This window comes from Sceloporus undulatus, chromosome 3 (assembly GCF_019175285.1).
Source record: "Sceloporus undulatus isolate JIND9_A2432 ecotype Alabama chromosome 3, SceUnd_v1.1, whole genome shotgun sequence".
Classification (NCBI taxonomy): domain Eukaryota; kingdom Metazoa; phylum Chordata; class Lepidosauria; order Squamata; family Phrynosomatidae; genus Sceloporus; species Sceloporus undulatus.
In genome coordinates this window covers 200,277,412-200,300,866 of record NC_056524.1, presented here as the reverse complement: position 1 = coordinate 200,300,866, position 23,455 = coordinate 200,277,412, and the positions used below count along the sequence as shown (strand labels likewise).

The 23,455-nt window shown below is 38.7% G+C and overlaps 1 protein-coding gene across 2 annotated transcripts in view; it reads left to right on the top strand.

Moving 5' to 3' along the window:
- Positions 1-23,455, top strand: part of ATRNL1 (attractin like 1) — a 693,411-nt gene that overhangs the window by 226,370 nt on the left and 443,586 nt on the right. For both annotated transcript variants that reach the window (XM_042457618.1, XM_042457619.1), the window contains exon 20: positions 3,078-3,171. In XM_042457618.1, coding sequence (XP_042313552.1) covers positions 3,078-3,171 — 94 coding nt within the window. The remainder of the gene's footprint in view (positions 1-3,077; positions 3,172-23,455) is intronic.

The window sequence follows — 23,455 nt, the reverse complement described above, 5'->3', positions numbered from 1 at the left end:
GATGAAGAAATCAGTCAGGTTGTTGCTGCCAGCATCTTTAGATTGGGCTAAATGCATTGCCCTTTTTAGTGAAATAATTGCCACAATACAGGATCTGTTCGATCACTTAAATCCAGGGTGAAAACCTCAGTGTTGTTGGATTACAAATACCATCATATCTGACCATTGGCCATGCTAACTGGGCTTGGTAAAAGTTCTAGTGTAGCAGGATCTGTGGGGGAGAGAGAAAAAGATACCCCATACTTGGACTCAGTTATTCAGTAGAAAACAGTTGATATAATACTCAGGAGCCCCAGATTAATCAATCAGCAGATTGTTTTTGTACTTGTAAAAATCATTGCAACACATTTCAGGAGGTAGGTGCATGACTATCAAATATGATTATCAATGGTAATGCACACAATCATAATGCTACTATAGGAGAAATATATATCCCTTGATACATTTCTCTGAAATATAATGACTAATGAAAAATACCAGTAAGCTTTTCTTTGCATCTTTTTCTGCTCTATCTAATGTAGACATCACTGCATGTTTTGAAAGATAGTTTCATCATCAGTCTCCAAAACTCTCTTGAGTTTATGACTGATATTGAACTTGCTATACAGATATGTGGATACACACCTTATTCAGAATAAGAAAGCTCATGCTGCCAGTGGATTTTTCAGATCATGCATAATGCAATGAAATCTAATAATAATACTAATATTACTTACAAGGAGACATTTCTTTTCATCAGATGCATGCTCTCAGTCATTACTTGTTCTATCTAAGTCCTGAACATTTCCATACAAATGAGCTCTACAACATACTTCATGTAGAAATAGGTCATGGAGATCATCATCCTGAATTTTTAAACTGGCATTGTGGAAGGTACCTTGCAATTAGCATTTATAATGTTGATTAAGGCCAAAATTTAGATAAGCCCTGAAATCATCATTGTTTAAACCTATGAAAATAGTTCCAAACCATTAATTGAGGATATTTCCTTCTTGCATAATGGAGGTCAGTATATTTCATGTGAGCCATGACAATTTTTAGTTCCGTTGGTTATTTGCATCTTGCTTTATCTTTAAGTGCATTTTATTTTTGAAATAACTTAAACAATGTTTTTATTTATTTATTTCACATATTTATACCCCATCTTTTAACCAAAAGGCTTCCAGATCACTTAGTTAAGAAGAAATATGTTGAGTGGGGTATTTGTACACTTTGATTTGTCTAAATTCAGATAAAATATTTTATTGCTTATATGAATGATTAATACCAAGTTTTTTGTAATATTACCAAGATGAAAAGATTAACTTCTACTCCTAAATAATCTATATTGAACATTTACAGAGGCAAACCATCAGAGACAAGATGTTCTTTGTAGTCTTCAACCTATCTTTGAATGTTTTGTCACATCTAATATTTGCATGCGTGGTTGTTAACAAGAGGGCCAAGCAGGTGGCCACACAGCTTGTCCTGTTAGGGATCTAGCATAAAGGTATTGGTTTCAGAAAGGTATTTGTTCCCTAAGCATCTGGGAGCATCTACCAAGAATGTTCCTAACAGACATGCCTGTGAAAGTGGTGGGACTGAAAGAAGGACCTCTTCTGAAGATCTTGGGACTCAGACAGTTTAATATAGGTCAGTCAGATAGCCTTGAGTCAAGATGTATTGGGCTTCATAAATCATAACCGGCATGTTGAAGAATGCTTGGAAACAGACTGGTAGCCAGCAGAGCTGTTCTAACAAGGGAAACTTAGGGGCAAAACAGACTACCCCTTTTCTCTGTCTTGGGGGCAGCATCAGATCATGGTGTTTAGGCACTGTATGCTCTGATGCCACCCCCAAGCTGGCGTCATGCCCTCTGCCTGACCACGTAGTAGGCAACTTTGCCTCTTTTTGGGCCAGCAAAAGGCCGATCAGAGCCATGGTGTGCAGTTGCAGAAGGCCCTGATCTAGCTTTCTCTAGAGTGTCTTGAAGACGCCCCTTCAATGACATCTGTTTGAGCCCATAATCTACACCAGTGGATAGTATGGCTGCAGCTATTTGGGCCAACGGATTGTCAATCTATATTACTCCAGGGTATAAAGTCACATTGGAATGAGATTCTTTCCAATGATATAGCCGTGTTAGTCTGTATAATCAGCATGTAGAGAGATCTTGCAGCACCCTTGAGATTAACTGAAATAAAAAAGTTGGCAGCATGAGCTTTCGTAGACTTCAGTCTACTTCCTCACTAAAGCATCTGAGGAAGTATACTAAAGTCTACAAAAGGCCATGCTACCAACTTCTTTATTTCAGTTGTCTCAAAGGTGCTACAAGATCTCTCTACATACTGATTCTTCAGGAGTTTGTCAGTTATATTCTTTTGTGCCTTACTTTTTAATGAAGCATATGTGTTCAGACAATTGAATATAAATATAGCCAAACTCAATATAAATATGTGTTTAATCTTCTGTTTAAAAGTAAAATAATGTAGTAAAGGGGAAAAAACATTTTAGCCTCTTAGCAGAACTATCAATTCATGCAACATGACTCCTCAAATATGAAACCAACCTAAAAGTCCTTTGATTGTAACTGATAGCTACATGAAGGCTGAATTACAGTATTGACTAATCAGGCAATTTGGTCTTCTCTCCCCCGGCCTTCACAGTCTCAAGGGACTTAAAATAATATTGCCGCCTCTTCTTAAGTTTTCTATGTTGATAGTTTTCCTCCCCACAAAAGTATGGGTCTAGACCTTAATTTCCCACAAATGGAATTTAGGTCATGTCTGAGATCCACTAACTGAAAGGCAGAAGGCACCTTTTTTCAATTTGTTCTTTTATAGCTCACGGAAGGATTGAGCAATCCTTTGAAACAGTGTTGCTGATGGTGCATATGGCTGCATGGGAAATAAATAGGTGAAAAATCACCTCCTTCCTTCTGTTGGTAGGATCTTTAACTCACAGAAGAGTGCTTTAGCATCCAGGCCATAACCACCACTCAATCAACTGTATATGTTTGATAATACTGGTGTTCAAAGTATTTCATTAACACTTAATTACAGTATGTTGTTATGTCTCCTTCCGCTTTTATTTTGTAGCTTGCACATGCAGTGGACATGCAAATATATGCCATATGCAAACAGGAAAATGCTTTTGCACAACGAAAGGGATCAAAGGAGACCAGTGTCAACTGTGAGTACAAATAATAAACTCTTAAATAATTTATTCATCACTTTAAAGTTCAAAGAACTCAGGAATTCAGTTTTTCGTGAGGTTTTGATCCCTAGAGAGTTTCCACTTCTGATCAAGGTCCTCCTATGTGAAATTACAACTTTTTGCCTTTCTTAAAAGAAAACACCAAGAGGTCATTTTAAGAATTAAGGATCTCATTATTTCTCATCATTTCTCACCTCATCATTGTGGGAGGGGTGAATGTATACTCCAGATTTCCATTTTTGACAGTGTAATACGTATAAGTTGTTTACCATTTAAATTCTTCTACGTAAAGCACTCAGAACTTTTTAAAATCTTGGTAACATTTTGTGATAGATAATTTGTCAGATTTTTCCAAGAAAACTTAGATATTAAAATTAGTAAACTGGTATCAGTGATAGAAAAGAAAATCAGTGCTGTCAAGTCATTATATCTAAAGTGCTTTGCCTCTTAATGCCTCACTTTTTAAAATCTAAAATAAATTAAAAAAAATACTGCATTGTACTTGATTCCAACTGCATTTGTTACATTTTTAAACAAGGGAGGTGTTTTCAGCAGGCTTCAGAGTTGCAAAATATTGTGATTGTTGGGACTTCATTGATGTTGGGACTTCAATCAGTGACACATTAAAATACATAATTCCATTGATTCTTATCAACTCACTTTTGTGTCCTTATGTTTATTAACCTTCTATTGTATTGTGGTTTTGAAATCCTGCTATATTTGTAATTATGTGCATTACAAATTCATATCTAGTCACCTTAATCTTTTATAATGGTAAAGTATTCTTCTTATAATCCAGTGGTGATCTTAGGCAGCAATACTTCGTAAATCGCTGGGGTGGTGATACTTTTTGGTATAATATTATTTTAGCTGAAGAGAAAATATGGAAAGTTCTCATTATGATGGACATTGTTGCCCAGGGAAAATGAAAAAGATGCAGAAAGCTATATTTCAATAAACAGGGTAGTCAGAGCCTCTTTAAATCACAATCAAGAACATGGTTACCCATCACTTTAGTCATTAATGATGTGTCTCAGATATGGTAATAATATCCTTAGTTGCGGTTTTGCATAGTATCATACTTTGGTTATGGCTGTTTGAAGCACTGAGTGAAAACAATTTAAACACCGTGATAATATGATTTGTGATCCAACTACATATATATGTTTCTTTGGAAAGCAATGTTTGTGATTACTTATCATGGGGCCGAAGCAGACTGGCGGCTTGGATCAGCCTCAGGCTGACCTAGCTGTGATTGCCTTATGATCAGCCGGGGACTGTCGTGACCAGATGGCCTGCTCTGAAAGTGGGCCACCATTGTAGTCTGGCAGCAAGGAATGACACCAGCAAGGAGTGGATTTTCACCGCTCCTTTTGCCAGGTGCCTCAGAGTAGCTTTTGGCCATGTCAGGGGCATGCGTCATCTGCACATGAAGCCACCAAAGAGACCAGAAGCCGCTCATTTTGGCCCATGTGTTTTAGGCCAACGTTAACAATTGCATTCTGGAAGCCATGCCCTATGAGGAACGACTTAGGGAGCTGGGGATGTTTAGCCTGGAGAAAGTTAAGAGGTGATATGATAGCCCTGTTTAAATATTTGTCATTATTGAAGAAGGAGCAAACTTGTTTTCTGCTGCTCCAGAGAAAATAACAATAACAATAACAATAATAATATATTTATGTTTGGACCCGGAACAATGGAAGCAAGCTACAGGAAAAGAGATTCCACTTCAACTTCCTGACAGTAAGGGCTGTTGGACAGTGGAACACACTCACTCGGAGTGTAGTGGAATCTCCTTCCCTGGAGGTCTTTAAACAGAGGATGGATGGGCATCTGTCGGGGATACTTTGATTGAGATTTCCTGCATGGCAGAGGGTTGGACTGGATAGCCCTTGTGGTCTCTTCCAACTCTATGGTTCTATGATTCTATGAATCTATGATTAGTGTTTGGTTTTCTCAGCTTATTTTCCTAGTCAGTATTTGGAAACACTAAGATGTGGTAACTGTTCAATTGCTTTGCATTTACAAACGCTTGATAAAAAAGTGCATGGCATCTTTCCTTCAAAAAAAATTCCCTGCCTCTTATAATTGGTATTGAAGAACGTAAGAAAACTTATACAAAGGAATCTTGTGGTACCTTTGATAGTGAGAGAAAGAAATTTGTAGCATAAGCTTTTTTGGACTGGATTTACTTCATCAGATGCAGACCCAGTGTACAAAAGCTTATGCTAAAATCTTCTCTTTCTCAGTCTCAAAGTTGCTACAAGATCCCTTTGCACACTGTATTGTGGTTTCGAAATACACACTGATATAACTGTGTGTTTGAATAAAAAAGGCTTTGCTGAATTAAAGCAAAGACCCATGTGGTTCATTGGGCAACGAGACACTAATGGGAAATGAAAACGCAGGACACAAGTACATTAACTGTTGTGGAGAAGCATAGTGCTGCTGGTACTGAAGGTAATACATTGATATTATTACCACTAGCCATTGATAGCTTTGTCAATGGATAGCCTTTTTTAAAATGTGGTATTTGCATCTCATGGTATTAACATCTGTAGTTTAATAATGCGTTTGTAATTCCATAGCCTGTCATCCTCAGCGCAGGATACCCATTGGAGGGACAGCAGTGTCAATAGGGAAAGATGCTCTCATGAGAGCTAAAGTTTTCCAACCTGTAATCAGAATTCATAGTAAATTCATTGTCCACCAATGTTTATGCCTAAAATGCTGCTGGGGCAATGCCAAATGTCTAGACAGAAAGTTGCTTGGTTGGATATTGGCAGTTATGTTTAAACATAAGCTTAAAGACAATAGTGTAAATAATAGCTGGGCAGGAAGGGCTGATACCAAGTCATACCCAATACAGAGGAGATTTGGCTACGGATTTGTAATGGCATTAAGCTTTCCTATCAAAGTTGGATTCTGAATGTGCTCCAAATCCATTCCAAGATTTTGAAGCAACGCTCACCTCCAAGCTGAAGAAAGTGCCTCCTGGATGACCTCAGGCAAGCCACACACTCTCAGCCCCAGAAATCTCCTTGATGGGTTTGCCTCAGGGTTATCATAAATAGGAAACTACTTGAAGGTACATAACAGGAAGAACAAATATGAGACATATTTGTATACTATTAATCAGGAAGAGTAACCATCATATTTAGAAAAATTATTTAAATTTTTAACTGCACTCAGAGGCTACATTAAAATCCTAAATTAGAGTTTTAATTACAGCTGCATTTCTTATTTATGAAAAAATATGTTCAGGCTATGTTCAAGATACCAATGCCTAGTAAGATTTAATATGTGTGATTGAGCTTAATCCTTTCTTTGCTCTCTCACCCATAAATCTCCCTACTGCCACTATCAAGATGTTCTTCCAGCAAGTGGTCTCAAAGACTGTGGTCTTAATGAATTTAAAGGCAGTCATTACATTAAACAATATTTAATGGGTTAATACTCCAGATGAGGATATTCATGTGTGCTACATTCTTCTGAAGGTACATCTCACATTAAAATTATACTCAAAATAATGAAGGGGCCATCTTGGTGATTATTTGCTTTACTCACTATGTTTTGCATTACTGCTGTTTGAATCAAGAACTTATATAGAGTAAATGGGCTCAGATACTGGTAAGCTGTAGCTGAGGATATAAATTGTTTTTGCAATTGTTGGACAGACTATTGTGCAATCTCAGCAGCAAGCCTATAAATCTGTGATTACTAAAGTAAGGATTTCCATGAAAATTTCAAACTTTAGCTGTTCACAGTGTAAGTTAGATTTATATGGCTGTCAAGAATCCTATTGATTGCAAAGCCACTGCTGCAGGGCAGAATGTTGCTCCTCCTACCCTTCCCTTTCTAGTAGTGTGCAATGAGTACCATGCCCTAGGAATAGAGCTTTTATAGAAATCAGTGAGACTTTATAAAACAAATTATTTCAAAGCGGGAGAAGCTATAGAAGTCTGAAGAAGAAAGGGGCACTTATCCTTTTCAAGACAGCCACACTTTCCACTCAGAAATAACTTACTTCCTTTTCTAGTTCAAACATAGAGTAAATTGATTTATTTAAGAGTTAAAACTTGTGAATAATGCTAAATAATGTTTCTGATTTTTGTGCTGTTTCTAATAAAATACCTGTTTAAATTAGCAAGGCTCACTGATTTTATCTGCAGTCATAAGCACAACTGCTAGTACATATTCTTTGATATTAGGACTGTGGCTTTAACCAGGAATTGGAACCTCTGATCCTTGGGATGGATACAGTGTCCCATCTGATCTGAAAGCTTCTTAAATTATTCAGTCTAAAGGCATTTAAGCTTTAAATGCCTTCAACTGCATAGAACTGAGCTGTGATTTATAGGCTGGAAAACATTTGCAGGAACTGAGTTGTATTTTTCAGAAAGGAAAGATGTTGTATTTGGGTTTACTTATGAACAGAAATTCAGATATTCAAACTGTGTTTTGTATGTTGGTGAGAAAATTCCAAATTCATAAGAACTGTGTCTGTCCTCCCATATTTTGCTTTGATCCTGATGACTTTATCCATGTCCTTAGTCCTGTTCAGTGTTGGAATACACTCCCAAGATCATTTCTAGACAACCTTAATAATACTCATCCTCAACTTGCCTTTTCTCCAGGCAGTTTACAGCAGTTAAAACAAACATAGTTTTAAAAATGAACAACATAGAAAATTAAAAAAGCAATTAAAGTATTACAACATTTTAAACCACTTAACATAAACCATTAAAACAACAACAACAAATAAATACCCAACACATTCATTATACAGGCTTCTTTCCCCTAAAAATATAATTCTTATAGGCATACCACAATAGAAAGCTTGCAGATCGGAAGGTGCCCGTCTAACCTGTCTGAGAAGGGAATTCCAGAGTCTGGCAGCAGCCACTCCTCAGAGAGTAGAACCTCCCTAGAAGATTGAACACCTGGCAGGTTCGTAAGGGAGAATATGGTCCTTCAAAATAATCTGGACACGAGCCCCACAGGGTTTTATAATTTGAGAGAGAAATGAGCTTCTGGGCCAAAAATGACTTTAATCTACTGGATTAAACTTTATGAACAATCCATTTGGTGATAAAGGCATTGCTGAAGTTGTTGCTCACAAACAGAACAGCCACATCAGTGCTCATGACATTTTTGGACATTAGCAATGACCAGTCTGAGACAGATCTCCAGAACTACATGGAACAATATCACATTTGTATTGGGCTTCCACAAGCATTTTTCTCATTTGGATGAAATCTATTGTGCCCACTTTGAACCAAAGTTCATGAGAGCCTCCAAACTCTGGAACGACCTGCAGGATGAGATCCGTCAGATAACATCATTAGACAGCTTTAAAAAAGCGGTCAAGACGGATCTCTTCCGGCAGGCCTTTCCAGATTAACCATCCTGGCCCAGGTTCCCTGATTCCCTCATTCCTCCCGTGGCCCCATCTTAGTGATGGTTGAGGATCAACAGAGGGATATCAGGGTTTTTAGTTTTTAATTGTTGTTTTTATGCATTGATATTGTGTTTTAATATGTTATACTGTTTAATACTGTCTTAAGGGGGGGAGGGATAAAGTGTTTTTAATTGTCATATTTTATATTTTACTGTTGTTAACTGCCCATATTGGTTTGCCAGAGGGCGGTATACAAATAAATATTATTATATTATATTACTTATACATGTCATGGGGAGAATGCAAAATTAACATACTATCTAAACAGGTAGCCTCTCAAGTAATAATAATATAATAAATTTTTTATTTCTATCCCGCTTCTTGCCAGGCAATCAAAGTGGCGTACAACAGGTTAAAATACATCCATATATACATAATAACCCCCTTAAAACAAGATTAAACAATGTAAGATTAAAAACTACATATTAAAACCGACTAAGCTAAATAAAAATCATCATGGGCAGAGTTCACTGGATGGGAAGTCTTATTTGTGGCCGAGCATTTTATTCCGGGAAGGCTTGCCGGAAGAGATCCGTCTTAATGGCCTTTTTAAAGCTCTCTAGATTGGTGATTTGACGGATCTCGTCCGGCAGGCCATTCCATAAGTTGGGAGCGGCTGCAGAGAATGTCCTCTGGGAGGTCGCCGTCAACCTGGTCTTTAAGGGCTGTAATAAATTCCTCCCAGAAGACCTGAGTGTACGGGGCGGATTATATGGAAGCAGGCGACCCCTTAGATAGGTTGGGCCCAAGCCATGTAGGGCTTTAAAGGTGATAACCAACACCTTGTACTGTACCCGGAAACTGATAGGCAGCCAGTGGAGTGACTTCAATATTGGTGTTATATGGTCACTCCTTGCTGTTCCTGTGACCAACCTGGCTGCCATATTCTGGATGAACTGGAGTTTCCGGATTAGGCACAAGGGTAGCCCCATGTAGAGCGCATTGCAAAAATCAAGTCTTGAGGTTACCAGTGCATGTACTACGGTTTTGAGGTCACCCTGTTCCAGGAAAGGGCGCAGCTGGCGTATCAGCCGAAGCTGATAACAGGCGCTCTTGACTGTCGCATTCACCTGATTCCTCATCTGAAGCGACAGGTCAAGAAGCACCCGCAGACTGTGAACACAGTCCTTTGAGGGGAGCGTGAGCCCCTCTAGGACTGGAGGTTGCAGCCCAATCCCTGGTTTGGGGGCCTCTACTGTAAGTACCTCCGTTTTGTCTGGATTCAACTTGAACTTGTTTTCCCTCATCCAGTCCACTACTGCCTGAAGACACTGGTTGAGGAGAGAGAGGCCATCTGTCATTGTCGCTGATGACCGGGACATGGAGAAATATATTTGGGTGTCATCAGCATATTGATAACACCTGGCCCCATATCCACGGATGATTTCTCCCAGTGGCTTCATATAGATGTTAAATAGCTTTGGGGACAGGATGGCGCCTTGAGGGACACCACAATCAAGAAACATGAGTGGTCCCTCAGACTTATTCTTCATGACAAATTATTTCAACGTTGGTAGAATAGCATTGGGGCAGATGTTATATTTGCATCCAACCTGAACAAACAGCTTCCATATTACTGCACTTGGATAGGGCATAGGGATGTGGCGGCTCAGTGGTTAAAATGCTGACTAATGATTGCATGATTGGCAGGTTGGCAGTTCGAGGCCCAAGCAACTCAGTGAGGAAGTGATTTCCCATCACTAGTCCCAGCTTCTGCCAGCCTAGCACTTCGAAAGCATGTAAAAGTACAAGTAGATAAATAGGTACCAATTTGGTGGGAAGGTAACAGCGCTTTGTGCAGTCATGCTGGCCACATGATCACAGAGTCATCTTTGGCAACACTGGCTCTTCGGTTTAGTAATAGAGATGAGCAGTCAGACACGACCAGATAGCTTTGTTAAAGAGAAAATCTTTACCTTTTTATAGGGTATGAGTAAAGGTCAAAAGAGGCTGCCTTCCTGTCCTGGTGAACAGGATAGTTTTTCATTGTGTTTTCACATTCCCATTGTTGACCAACATAGGAGCCAATACAGTGGTACCCCGGGTTACGAAATTACAGTACTTCATTCCGCCGCCGCTTTCGTAACCCGAAATACTTCGCAAGCCGAAAAACCCATAGGCGCTAATGGGGAAAAGCCGCGATTTCGTGTGAAATAGCGCCGAAAAGCACCAAAAATTTTTTCGTAACCCGAAAAAACCTTCGTAACCCGGAACAGTTTTTTTAAATGGATTTTTTTCGTAACCCGGAAATTTCGTAAGGCGGCGCATTCGTATCCCGGGGTACCACTGTATTTGTTGGGAGAAAACAAATTCACTTCTCATACTTAGACCTTAGTTATAATCTTAAGTAGGCTGTCTCCAGGCTTTTTTCCATTTTAACAAATACCCCTTGTAGGCTTGGTGACTCATCAGACTATTGTTTGGAAAATTTTACTCTCTTGGTCCATCCTAGCAAGTAGTACATCTGGAAGTACTATTGGCTTCAATGTATTGCCTTGGGGGAGAAATGAAGATGGCTTCACATGGGCTAACACAACAAAATGTTTTCATATTGTCTTGGTCTTTCTCCAGAATAACAAGCTGACACTGTGGAGGCTACATATTACTTTATTCCCTACACCAAGAGACTGGGAATGGGTTACAGTATGTAGCAGAGACTGGAGAATGGTTGTTTGCCTAACAGGAGTCTGTAGTTGACTGACTGATGCCTAGAAGTCAAATTTTTTGTTGAATTTGTTAGCTTGATGGAACTTTCCTAGCACATGCACTTTGCTGTAATGATCTGGCAAGCTTTGCAAATTATATTAGAATGCATGCGCTTGTGGATCAGGGCTCCGATTCTGTTCATATTCTGTTTTGTTAGATTCACCAGACCAAGTCTTCTAATTTCTTCTATAGTTACAGGGGAAGGAAAGTCTTTTTAACCTTACCTTGCTTAGCACGACATTGACCCTTTCAGTAGCATACTTTTAATCCCGTTTCTGTTCTTTGTCATGGTCCAAGATAAAGGATTAAGCTTCTCGATGCTGCAAGTTTATCTTGGTACTCTAATGAATAACCAGTTCTATTTACAGCTCTGTTTATACTGTTGGAATTTCTTGTTTAATTCACTATTTACACTGTTTGAATTCAAACAATTTTTTCATAGTCTTCAAAACCTTCCTCTGAATAAACCTTTTCATGTTCTGGTGTGAAATCTTCCTGTGCTGCTTTCCCGGTTCACTAAACATTCATTTAACCACTTGCCTCAGCATTTATGGAATGTCGTTCTCTTAAAGTACCCTTTCTTAGTGGCCATCACTATTCCCTGGTAATCCAGCATGTTTTTCACTTTCAGAGTAGAATAGCCTTATTTAACTTGACATGAAGAAAATGTTGTGCTCAAACCAGATGTAATGCATGCCCAAGTCAAGTTGGTGTTTCACTTAACCCAACAAGGCTCTTCCTACAATCTATCCTAATCCATCCATTTCAAAGACATTTATTTGCCAGGATTTTGTAGAGTGGCTACCTTGTCACAATCATCAAATTTTATCCAACTCTGGTGCTATGGTGGGAACATGTACTCTTCAGGAGTTTTATGCTGTTTTCCTTTTTATCCTCAATGTGTCTTCCTGGCTGCCTTTTCTGTTAAGCTTTCTAATCAGCCTTCATAGGCACAGAGACTATAAGGACATGTTGCTCACTTGTAATTGTGGTTCTTTTGAATGGTCATCTATCCCTTCGTATAACTAGTCATTCTTCCCCTCAGTGTCACCTTTTTGGGATTCTGTGTTATCTTCGCCTTACCATTAGGTGGATCTTTGAATTGAGGAGAAAATAGTTCAAGGAATGGAGTTCCCATTAAACCTCTACATTCTAGATTCCTACCCATGCTCCAAACAGGAGGAGATCCATGTGTGAGAGTATACAGATGATCACATGAAGAACCACAATTATATGTTCTTTTAGCTAAAATATCATGGTTTTTACCTAGCCTCTTAAAGTTGTGTTTAGTTGTAACAAAGGATGGGCTTATTCATGCCTCTTGTATCTTTTTCTGCTTTTGTTATTTTGCATGAGAAATAAGTGTGTAAAAGCATTTGCATAATTTTGCTACTCCTGTAAATTATAGTGCTAATAATATTCCCTTTGTGTTAGGGGCACTACTTTTCAATTGATTGAAGCTAGAAGTAGGCTCATGCTTTTCCGGACTGGAGACCAAGGTCTTTTGAAATAGTTTCAAAACCATCAATATTTGTCCATGAGCTTTTTTTTTTTTTTTGAGGAAAGTGGCAATTAAAATGAAATATATTATTTATATTTCATTAAGCACTTAGTGAAAAGACTATATAATAAATGAAACCAATTTAAAAATTATATATTTTATACTAATATTTTGTCTCACCTTTCTACTTTTTCATGTTTTCTTTTTGAAGCTGGCTTTTGACAAAAATTATTTTGTTCTTTAGACACATAAAATAGTTCTGTTCTGCCAAAGTAATTATTGCCCCTATGTTCTATGTTCAAAATAATTTAAAACCATTCTTATCTATAAAACTGCAACATGCCTTTTTCTTTTCTAGATTGCACTGCCTTCAGAGTAAATTAATATGGTGCCAAGCATCAACTATAAATAGTAATGAACATCTTGCATACTTATGATTGGGTGCATCAAATATTCTTCCTTTTAGCTGAGTTGTAAATGCAGTTTCCCATTAGAGTCTGGTGAGAAAACAAATCTATTAAGTTTCTTCAGATCAATAGTAGGGATGATGCTATATAGTCACATAGTTCACACAGTAAATGGCTGCATTTTTTCACACTTTAATTGCAATTATCACAATAGCCAACTGATCACTTTGAGGTGATTTGTTTTACTTAGAACACTGACAGTCAAGGGAAAAAATAATTTGAGGAAATTGCCTTGCAGATGGAATTATTATTTAAGCAGATATGGCCAGCCGTGGTAGTGCGGTTTGTGGGGCAAGGAACAAAACTGGTGTATCACAAAATTGGTTTGGGGAAATATTTCTATAGGCAAAGTGCTCCAGAAAGATTTTCATTGTCATTAAATATTGATTCTTTTGGATATATGTCATGCACTCTTGGTATGCCAGTTCCAGTATTTCTCCTAGCTAGTCTAAAATGTAAGATAGCTTGATTCCTAAGCCTCTAATACCAATCACTCAGCGCCAAAGCCACATTGAGCCTAAGTCAGATAGATATGCACGCACATGTATGTCACTAGCCTGTGAGAGGCATACAGAGTGAAACAGGCTTCAGATGATGAAGAACAGATTTGGAATTTTAGACATGAGCAATTGTTTGGATGTGAGTTGTTCAACCTCTCAACCTGAAATAGAATTCTCATTGGAATGCTGAAGAGAAAGAAACAAATGGGGAAGAAAACAAGCAACTATATGGACTGATAACAAAGACTCGTACTTAGACCTTCATCTCACTTGCTGAGGAGCGAACTAAAAAGAGAAGGACAGAAACATAGGCCACTGAAGATTCATGATAGGGTTGTGATTATGAACATTGCCTTTAGCACCTCCCCATTGCAAGAGGCATCCACTGTTCAAAATGCATAGAATCATTTAAAGAACACCTCTCCTTTGATGTTCCATTTACCATTATCTAGTTACCTTGCTCCTTGAAAAATCACTATTGGAATAAAAGCATATGGAGGAAAAAAGTTCTAAAGCCATCTTCCTGAATGTGATGCCCTCCAGATGTTTGGGCCTCAGTTCCAATATTTTCTCGTTAGTTGTTGGCAAAATGTATGAAATCAAATTAAACACCTCTGAATAGACAAAAGACTTCCTTCTGATAAATGCATTGTAGTGACTCCAATAGATATTTGGCATCACCTATGGCATACTTAGCAAAACTCAAAGTACCTAAACACCAGAGAGCCTTTATTTTGGTACAATATCATGCCTTTCCCTCACCTGTCTTTGAAAGCCAATATAAAAAGACCCCCTTTTCAGACAGACTAGGTCCTGTGACTCTGCCAAATAGGAACAACAAGGCATATATTACTCTAGTACTCATGCTACAGACATTCACATCAGTCTAATTTCACATCTATTGCATAAATGCCAAGGACACATCAGTCAATCTTACACTACTCTGTTGCTTTCAGATATCAACCCTGATACAACATATAATGTTGCCAAATTCTGTGCAGCTTCAGTTAAAATTCACCAGGAAATTAGCTCTGCAATAGACTAGTACCAATCCTGTTTTGCTATACTGAAGCTATGTAATCTGAAAGGATATTTTAAATACTGTTTTTAACTTGTGCTTTTACCTTCTTTATTCTGTACCCCCTTTTTATCTGTATTGGTAAATGCACTTGTTCAAGAAGACAAATTTAGTTGAGTGGAAGCAGAAGAAAGCTTGAGAGCATGATATTGTTTATAAGTTCATACTCCAGGATGTAGGGAGGAAAGAGACACCTTTAGCTGAAAAAGTTACACACAATCACACAAAGCAAAGAAAAAAAATGAAACTAATTTAAAACAACAGATTTAGTTAACTGAATATGCTGAAGGATAAGTAGTGTCACTCTTTAAGTCCTGAATTCTAATTTTTTATTTCAGTTCTTTTTATACACAAGTACAGTTTGAAAGTTTATATTTTTGTATAAGCAGAGGCTTAGCTTAGACATAGGAGGGGAACTTTGTAGATTTCTATTTGTATGGATATTTATTTTGAAAGTGAATGTAGTGAAGCAGATCAATGGGATTTGATCAGTGGTAAATGAAGCCTGTTACGAAGTTTTCACTCTTTATGTTGCTCCACTGTACAGTGAATGATATATCATCATTTTTTGTTTGGTTCTCTGTGAAAGTTAGACTGGATCAATAACACATTTCATTAGCAGTTTTTTGTTTAAATAAGGGCAGAAAGCATGTTGCCATGGGGAAAAATGATCTGTTGTTTGACCCGTTCTATCCTTAGTCTTGTTCATATCTGTTCCCATGTGAAAACATGATTCTGTGGACTGTACTTAAAAGTTTTCTGGCATTACAGTCATTGTTCTATTTCATAGTTAATCGATATGTAGTATAAATTGGCTTTCAGTAAAGCCATTTGTTGAGCTGTCAGTTTGTTCTAAACAATTAAAAAAGACAGGTTACTGCTTATTTGAAGGATTATCTTTCTAACAATAGGAGATCGCTGGAAATTTTTACTATTATTGAAACCATAGTATGAATGAGTCACTGGCGATGATAAGAAAAAATGGAACCATGAACAAGAACCACTATAAATGGCAAGTACATTTCTCCCCTCATGATTAGTAAAAAATAAAATTAAAAAACTGTAACAAAGCATTTTACTTCATGTTTAACAAGTGCTTTGCAGTTCCCTAGGGTTTTGCAAAGCAATTACGTAAGTTAATAATAGACAGTGTAAAAAGTCTGAGATAGCAGGTTTGAGAAGGCCCATGCCTGAAATCTGTGACTCTCACTAATGATGATGATGATGATGATGATTTATTTCTAGCCTGCCTTATCACAGAGAATCCGGGCAGGTTACAACAATAAAATACATCAAAGTTACAATAAAATTCAAGAACAAAACAATCTCTATACCCACCCCCCATTCCCAGTGCTAAACAGGATTAAACAGTCATAGTATAAAAGCATTAAAACTATTAAAACATTTAAACATTCAACTAGAATATGGAGGAAAATAAGCAGACGATGAGATGTTTTTCATAATCGTGATCATGTTCATGTCAGGTTCGTATCCAGATCTATATCCATATTTCTATATCTATAGCTAGCATTGGGTATGCAAACTTGCTTCCCGTCTCCTCCTCCTTGCTGCACTCCAGCATGTGCTCCCCCATCTGTTTCATAAGTACATCATTGGATACAACTCTTGGAGAGATTCTCCACATCAGAGATGACAATACCGGAGAAGAGAGATAATTGATGAGATGGTGTCAGCCACATAGAACAGATGATAACAAGGTTCTGAATCCCAAAAAGGAACCTAGGAAGCAGGAAATGGAAGCATACAAATAGGAAATTAATATGAAACAATGAGAGTGATGTTGCTTTCTAGTTATTGAATACTTGTGAGTAAAAACAACTGGTTTTATTTGTAAAAATGCTATTTTAATAATCTGCATGTGCATGCACATCAACATTGTTCCCCCCTCTTGTCCTGCTAGGTTGCATTAGACAGTCTTTATTTATATTGGAAAGAGAAAGAAAATGACTTGCTTCCATAAAACAATAAAAAAAAACCAAGTTGTGTTGTGCTAGTGACAGATCTTTAATAGACAGCTTCAAGTGCAGCAAATGTTAACACCCCCTCTTTTCTTCATGCCCCTAATGGATCTAATATCCATCCAGCTACTGCTTTTTTCATTTTCCATTTCTCCATCTTTTGGGTAACAGTGTGAAGTGTGAATAAAGAAGAAACACTTTAGCTATAGTCTTTATCTTTATGCTTGAAGACAGAGGGTAGCCTTTCATCTTACAGAGAAACACTGTTGCCAGCTATTCTTAGTGCCAGTTACTGTGGTGCTCATCAAATGTATAAGGAAACTGTTATACAAAGGGACTGTAATAATTAGGCCTGGATAGGAAAGAGAAAAAACAACAACAACAACACAATGTGACAAATACAAAATAAGTAAAAGTTTACAGTTACTTGTTATGTTCTCTGTTTTTATGGAATTTTGCACTGTTTAATCAGCCTGTTGGTTTTCTTTTTAATTGTTCCTAAATTTGAATCATTCTAACATAGGTTTTTATCAATCACTATAGCAAGTATATTTCTATGCTGCTTATCAGTGCACTTAAGCTCTCCCTAAGCATGAAGTCGAAGGCTTTAATGGCTGGCATTGATAGGTTTTTTGGGGGGTTTTGGGCTATGAGGTCATAGAATCACAGAATCATAGAATTGGAAGAGACCACAAGGGCCATCCAGTCAACACTCTGCCATACAAGAAATCACAATCAAAGCATCCCCAACATATGGCCATCCAGCCTCTACTTAAAGATCTCCAAGGAAGGAGACTCCACCACACTCCGAGGGAGTGTATTCCACTGTTGAACAGCCCTTACTGTCAGGAAGTTCCTCCTAATGATGAGGTGGAATCTATTTTCCTGTAGCTTGGATCCATTCTTCTGGGTCCTGTTCTCTGGAGCAGCAGAAAATAAGCTTGTTCCCTCCTCAGTATGACATCCCTTCAAATATTTAAATAGGGCTATCATATCACCTCTTAACCTTCTCTTCTCCAGGCTAAACATTCCCAAGCTCCCTAAGTCATTCCTCATAGGACATGGTTTCCAGACCCTTCACCATTTTAGTCGCCCTCCTTTGGACACGCTCCAGTTTCTTAATGCCCTTTTTGAATTGTGGTGCCCAGAACTGGACACAATATTCCAGGTGAGGCTTGACCAAAGCAGAATATAGTGGCACTATTACTTCTCTTGATCTAGACACTATACTTTCATTGATGCACCCTAAAATTTCATTGGCCTTTTTAGCTGCCGCATCACACTGTTGACTCATGTTCAATTTGTGGTCTGCTTGGACTCCTAGATCCCTTTCACACGTAGTCTCATTCAGCCAGGTGTTCCCATCCTATATCTGTGCATTTCATTTTTCCACCCTAAGTCCAGTACCTTACATTTCTCCATGCTGAATTTCATTTTGTTAGCTTTGGCCCAGCTTTCTAGTCTATTCAGGTCATTTTGAATTTTGACCCTGTCTTCTTGAGTATTAGGTACTCCTAATTTGGTGTCATCTGCAAATTTGATAAGTATGCCCCCAACTCTGTCATCCAAGTCATTGATAAAGATGTTGAATAGCACTGGCCCCAGGACAGAGCTCTGTGGGACCCCACTGGTCACTTCTCTCCAGGATGAAAATGAACCATCGCTGAGTACCCTTTTGGTTTTGGCTGTCAACCAATTATAAATCCATGTAACAGTTACCTTGTGTAGCCCACATTTCACAAGCATTTCACAAGGTCATGTTCTAAAAGAGTTTATTCCTGACGTTTCACCAGCATCTGTGGCTGGCATATTCAGAGAATGCTGGCATGGAAGAGAGTGGGGCATATATCCTATTGGTTGAGAGGAAGTTATTTACATGTTAATTTGTGTAATGTTCTGTTGTTGAACGGCAAGGCCTACAGGGTGTCCGTTAGCACAAATCGAGGAACATGAGAGACACTGCTGACGGGGTCAGCCAGAAAAACCAGCGGTAGTAGAACACATTATAAACCAGCCTGGGCACAAAATGCTGTTTGAAAACACTGAAATTCTGGACCATGCCAACAACTATCAGGTCAGAATGCACAGGGAAGCCATTGAAATCCATAGTCATCTGGACAATTTCAACAGGAAAGAAGAAACCCTGAAAGTAAACAGAATTTGTCTACCAGTCCTAAAAAACAACAAAATCAAGACCCAACAAATGCAAATGAAAACTACTGAGGGTGAGGGCGATTTCCCAAAAGACAATAGATCATTAAGCAAATGGACAAAACACAAAAAACTACTCCCTAAGCAGTTTACAATGTTTCAGCTGGGTACTCATTTTAGTGACTTACAGAAGGATGCAAAGCGGAGTTGACCTTGAGCCCCTGGCTGGTATTGAACCCACAACCTTCTGGTTTTGTGAGTGAGTGGCTGCAGTACAGGCATTTTACCACTGCGCCACCAGGGCTCCTTGTCATACTGAGTAGCATACACAATTGCAGCCTGTTGCATGGATTTCAGATGATTTCACTGACATTTATCTGCCATTGACATAATACAGATTGGGTTGTCATTATTCCTGTAAGACAAGTGCCATAACTAGAATCATCACTAAGCAGAGTTGCAGAGAGTCAAAAGCTGAATTCTTCTCTGCAAGATATGTAATATAGTATAAATATATACTATATATTTAAATTATAGTATAATATAGTATTTCATTTAAATTTGGCAAAAGGTATAGCTCAAAAGGCCTGTAAGGGGATGGTAACTTCAGGGATCTTTTCACCTATGTATATCAGACTAACTGCAGAGAATTTCAATGAATAGAAGAATTTTATTTAGAAATGTGTAATATGCACATAAACATACAAGAACCAATGTAACCTTAACAACCATACAAGACTATTAGAAAGAAAGGTGTGGAAGGTGGGATTTAGAGGAATTAAGAGTTAAAAGGGCTTAATAATTACCTGTCCTGAAGATAGGTCCATGAAAACAGAGAGTGGCACAGACAGTATGTGAGGGCTACACAGAGAGAATGAAGAGAACCCTCTGTGCACACATGGCCTGTGAGCGAAATGGCTATTCATTTCATTTCTATGCTGCCTTTCTCCCAGGAAGGGACCCAAAGTGGCTTACAAGATAAAAACATCTCAAAAACATCACAGTAAAATTTTTAAAACAATTAAAATAATCTATTTAAAACAATATAAAGTTAACATAAATATACACAAAAGTTAAAAACATAACACATACCCCATATAAGCCACCCTGTCATGATTTTTAAAAATCTTGCCTGAATAAAAATGTTGTACCTGCTGGAGAAAGGCAAGAAGGAAGGGGGGTAGCCTAGCCTCCCATGGAAGGGAGTTCCAGAGGGTGGGAGCAGCCACTGAGGCACCTCTCTCTTGTGTCCTCACCAAGCAAGCCTATGATGGTGGCAGGACAGAGAAAAAGCCTTTGCTTAAAAATCGTAGGGCTCTGGTAGGTTCATATGGGGAGATATGGGCCTGTTACAAATGGGCCTAAAAGTGTGCGCTCCGTGCATGCTAGGGTTAGAAAGGGGTGTCCTTTCTGGACGCCCCCAACTCTAGCATGCGCGGAGCGCACACAAAATGGCAGGGGCCGTTCCACACGGCCGCTGCCATTATGACGTCATGACCACGCCGCCTCTATACGGGGCGGCGCGGACGTGACATTGTCACGCGCGTGCCAGGATGCATAGTGCGCCCCTTCCGCGGCAGCAAAAGGGGCTCCGAAACGGAGCACCTTCTGCCGTTTGCGTCGCTGGGCACAGCCTTGAGACGGCTGCGCCCAGTGACACAGAGGAGAAAGGGGCCAAGCTTGAAGCCCCAAGGACACACCTTTCCAGGCTGCGGGGAAGGGGCCTTTTGCCGCTTCCCCATGGCCTGGAAAGTGGCGGATCAGGGCCTCAGCGGCTGCCGCTCTGGCCGCTGAGGCCCCGATCCGGCTGGGAAAGGGGCAGGTGTAGGCCGCCGCTTTTTGGCGGTCTGTAATCCGCCATGGTTTCTTAAATAGTCTGGACCTAAGCTGTGTAGGGCTTTATAGGCCATAACCAGCACTTGTGCCTGGAAATGAATTGGAAGCCAGTGAAGCTGTTTCAACAAGGAAGTTATATGCTCCCTATAACTGGCCCCAGTCAGCATTCTGGCTGCAGGATTTCAGACCCCCTGAAGTTTCCAAACGGCTTCCAAAGGCAGCCCCATATAAAGTGTGTTTCATATCCTCGAGGGTGCTTGGTGTTACCACACAGTGTAACAAAGGCTTTGATGGTTTTCCCATGGAAGTGACAAAATGGGTCTGAAAAGGCTGATGGTTTTAATTCTAAAGTAGTAAAATATTGATTGGATTTGGGACAGTCCCTGGATAGTCAGATGGGAATGATGAACAGGAACATAGCATGAGGCGAGGTGAAGGTGTGGTCTTTGACTGCTTTTGCAATGGTATTCACTTTGTCTCTATTGCAAGAGAAAATGCAAAGAGTCAGGGAGATAACAAAGTGATTTAAAAACATTAAGCATTTATTTTAGTACCATCTATGTCTGTCGCTTATCCTTAGGTCAGCATGGCCTCCCAAAACATACTGAACACTAGATATTAATTATAAAACCCCATATCCAGTGAGAGGGGTGTAGGGTATGCCAACACTATATACTGTGTTGACTCCATAGTAGAAACATAGCAAAATGGCAGGGCACTAAAATGCATAGGGGGGATATAGAGGACATAAACTGATCATGCCAGAAATAGCAAATGAGATGTAAGGTCATGTGAAATATCTATCTCTAGAGATGTGATGCCTCAGTACTTTCAAGAACACAACTCCAGCCCTCTAGCACAACTCCTTCTTTTTCACTATCACATCTGATTGCATTGTTGCCCATGCACATTTTTAATTGTCATTCACTACATAATTCCAGTCATTTATGATTATTGCAGTTTAATAGTAACATAGAATGATAAGATAGGTCCAGTTCTCCTAGGAAATGAGAAAATGTTTCATTCTCTTGCAAGGAACATAAATATTTGTATTCATAATTTACTGAAACAGTCTCTCTCTCTCTCTCTCTCTCTCTCTCTCTCTCTCTCTCTCTGTGTGTGTGTTTGTGTGTGTGTATGTATGTATGTATGTATGTAAGTAAATGGTCATATAAAATAGTTCCTTCTGGCAAAGCACTAATGCTATGTTAACATGATGACAGTAGCAATAGAGGAATATCTTAGAGAGTAAGGCCCAAAGCAGATGGGCTAAAAGCACTAGCTACAGACTGTGTTGGGGCTATGACATTTAGGTGATGCATGCTCTGAATGGAGCCAGAAGCTGCACTGATGCTACGTCATCTGGAAAGAACTGGGCAAACTGGTGGCCCAGTTTAGGACCATGATGGCGGCCTGGATCGAGATTGGGCATGTGGGTCACTGTGGTCCTGGCACAGTACTTTGGGCCTGTCTGATTTAGGCCTAAGTGGAAAACGGAAAAAACCCTAAGTTTAGGTATAAGAGGCAATAGTTCTCTATACAGAAGAATTATTTTTTTTCAATTTATCTCATGGTATTTGAAATCACAGAAGATGATAGGCTTGATTTCTTAAGTTGGCTTTTTTTTTTTTTAAATCATATTTTTACATATTCCCCTAGAACTTCAGTTTCCTATGGTATGGCATGTAACCTTTGTTCAGTTACATAGCTCAGCACAAATTTTGACATATAGGTAGCAGGAAACAGAAAAGAAAAAAATGCACATTTCTGCATCCATCCACCATGTGGATTATACATTATCTAATTTAGCCTCATGATTCCTGCCGCTTGGCTTGCCATCCATCATGATTCAGTGCAAGCTCTGCACTTTATAGTTATGGATGTTTGATAGCACCGCTTTAACACATCAAAGTCTTCACCCTTCCCAACTCCAGTACTGATATACCATCAAACATCTTGAAAAGAGACACCAGCAAAGAATGTGAATTCCTCTGTGAGGGTTATTGTAGTATTAAAACCCCATATAGTTAATTCAGGAAAGTACTTAGTCTTTTGGATTTACTTTGTGATTCTTTTCTCATTCTATTGTTGTTCTTCTACTATTGTCTGCTTTTACAGATATGCTGAGATAAAACTGAACCTGACAAATGATGGCTGTAAAAATGTAGCTTTCCTACAACTAGAAAGATTGCTTACTTTAGTTTGCTGTATAAAAGAAAGAATAACAGAGGATCTAGGCATGTACTTCAACAATTTGACAAATTTACTGTTATCTGCTGTCATTCAAGCAGAAGTAAAAGTGGCCCCACAAGTGGCCACTGTGTGAATCCTTTCTTTCAGAAGTCCAATGATGCAGAAACTAGGTAATAACATAGTAAATAGTGGAAAATAATTTGCCCATCATTCTACATGACAACAGTTTTGATAGTGAAGAAGGGATATTTCTGCTAATGCCATTGTATTCATATAAATAAAAAAATCATTTCAAATAACCTATTTTTTGTCCTTATCTTTTCTGTTGATCAGACTTAAAAAGATAGTTCTCATTTCTGTATTCTGCAGGGGTTTTAATAACACAGCT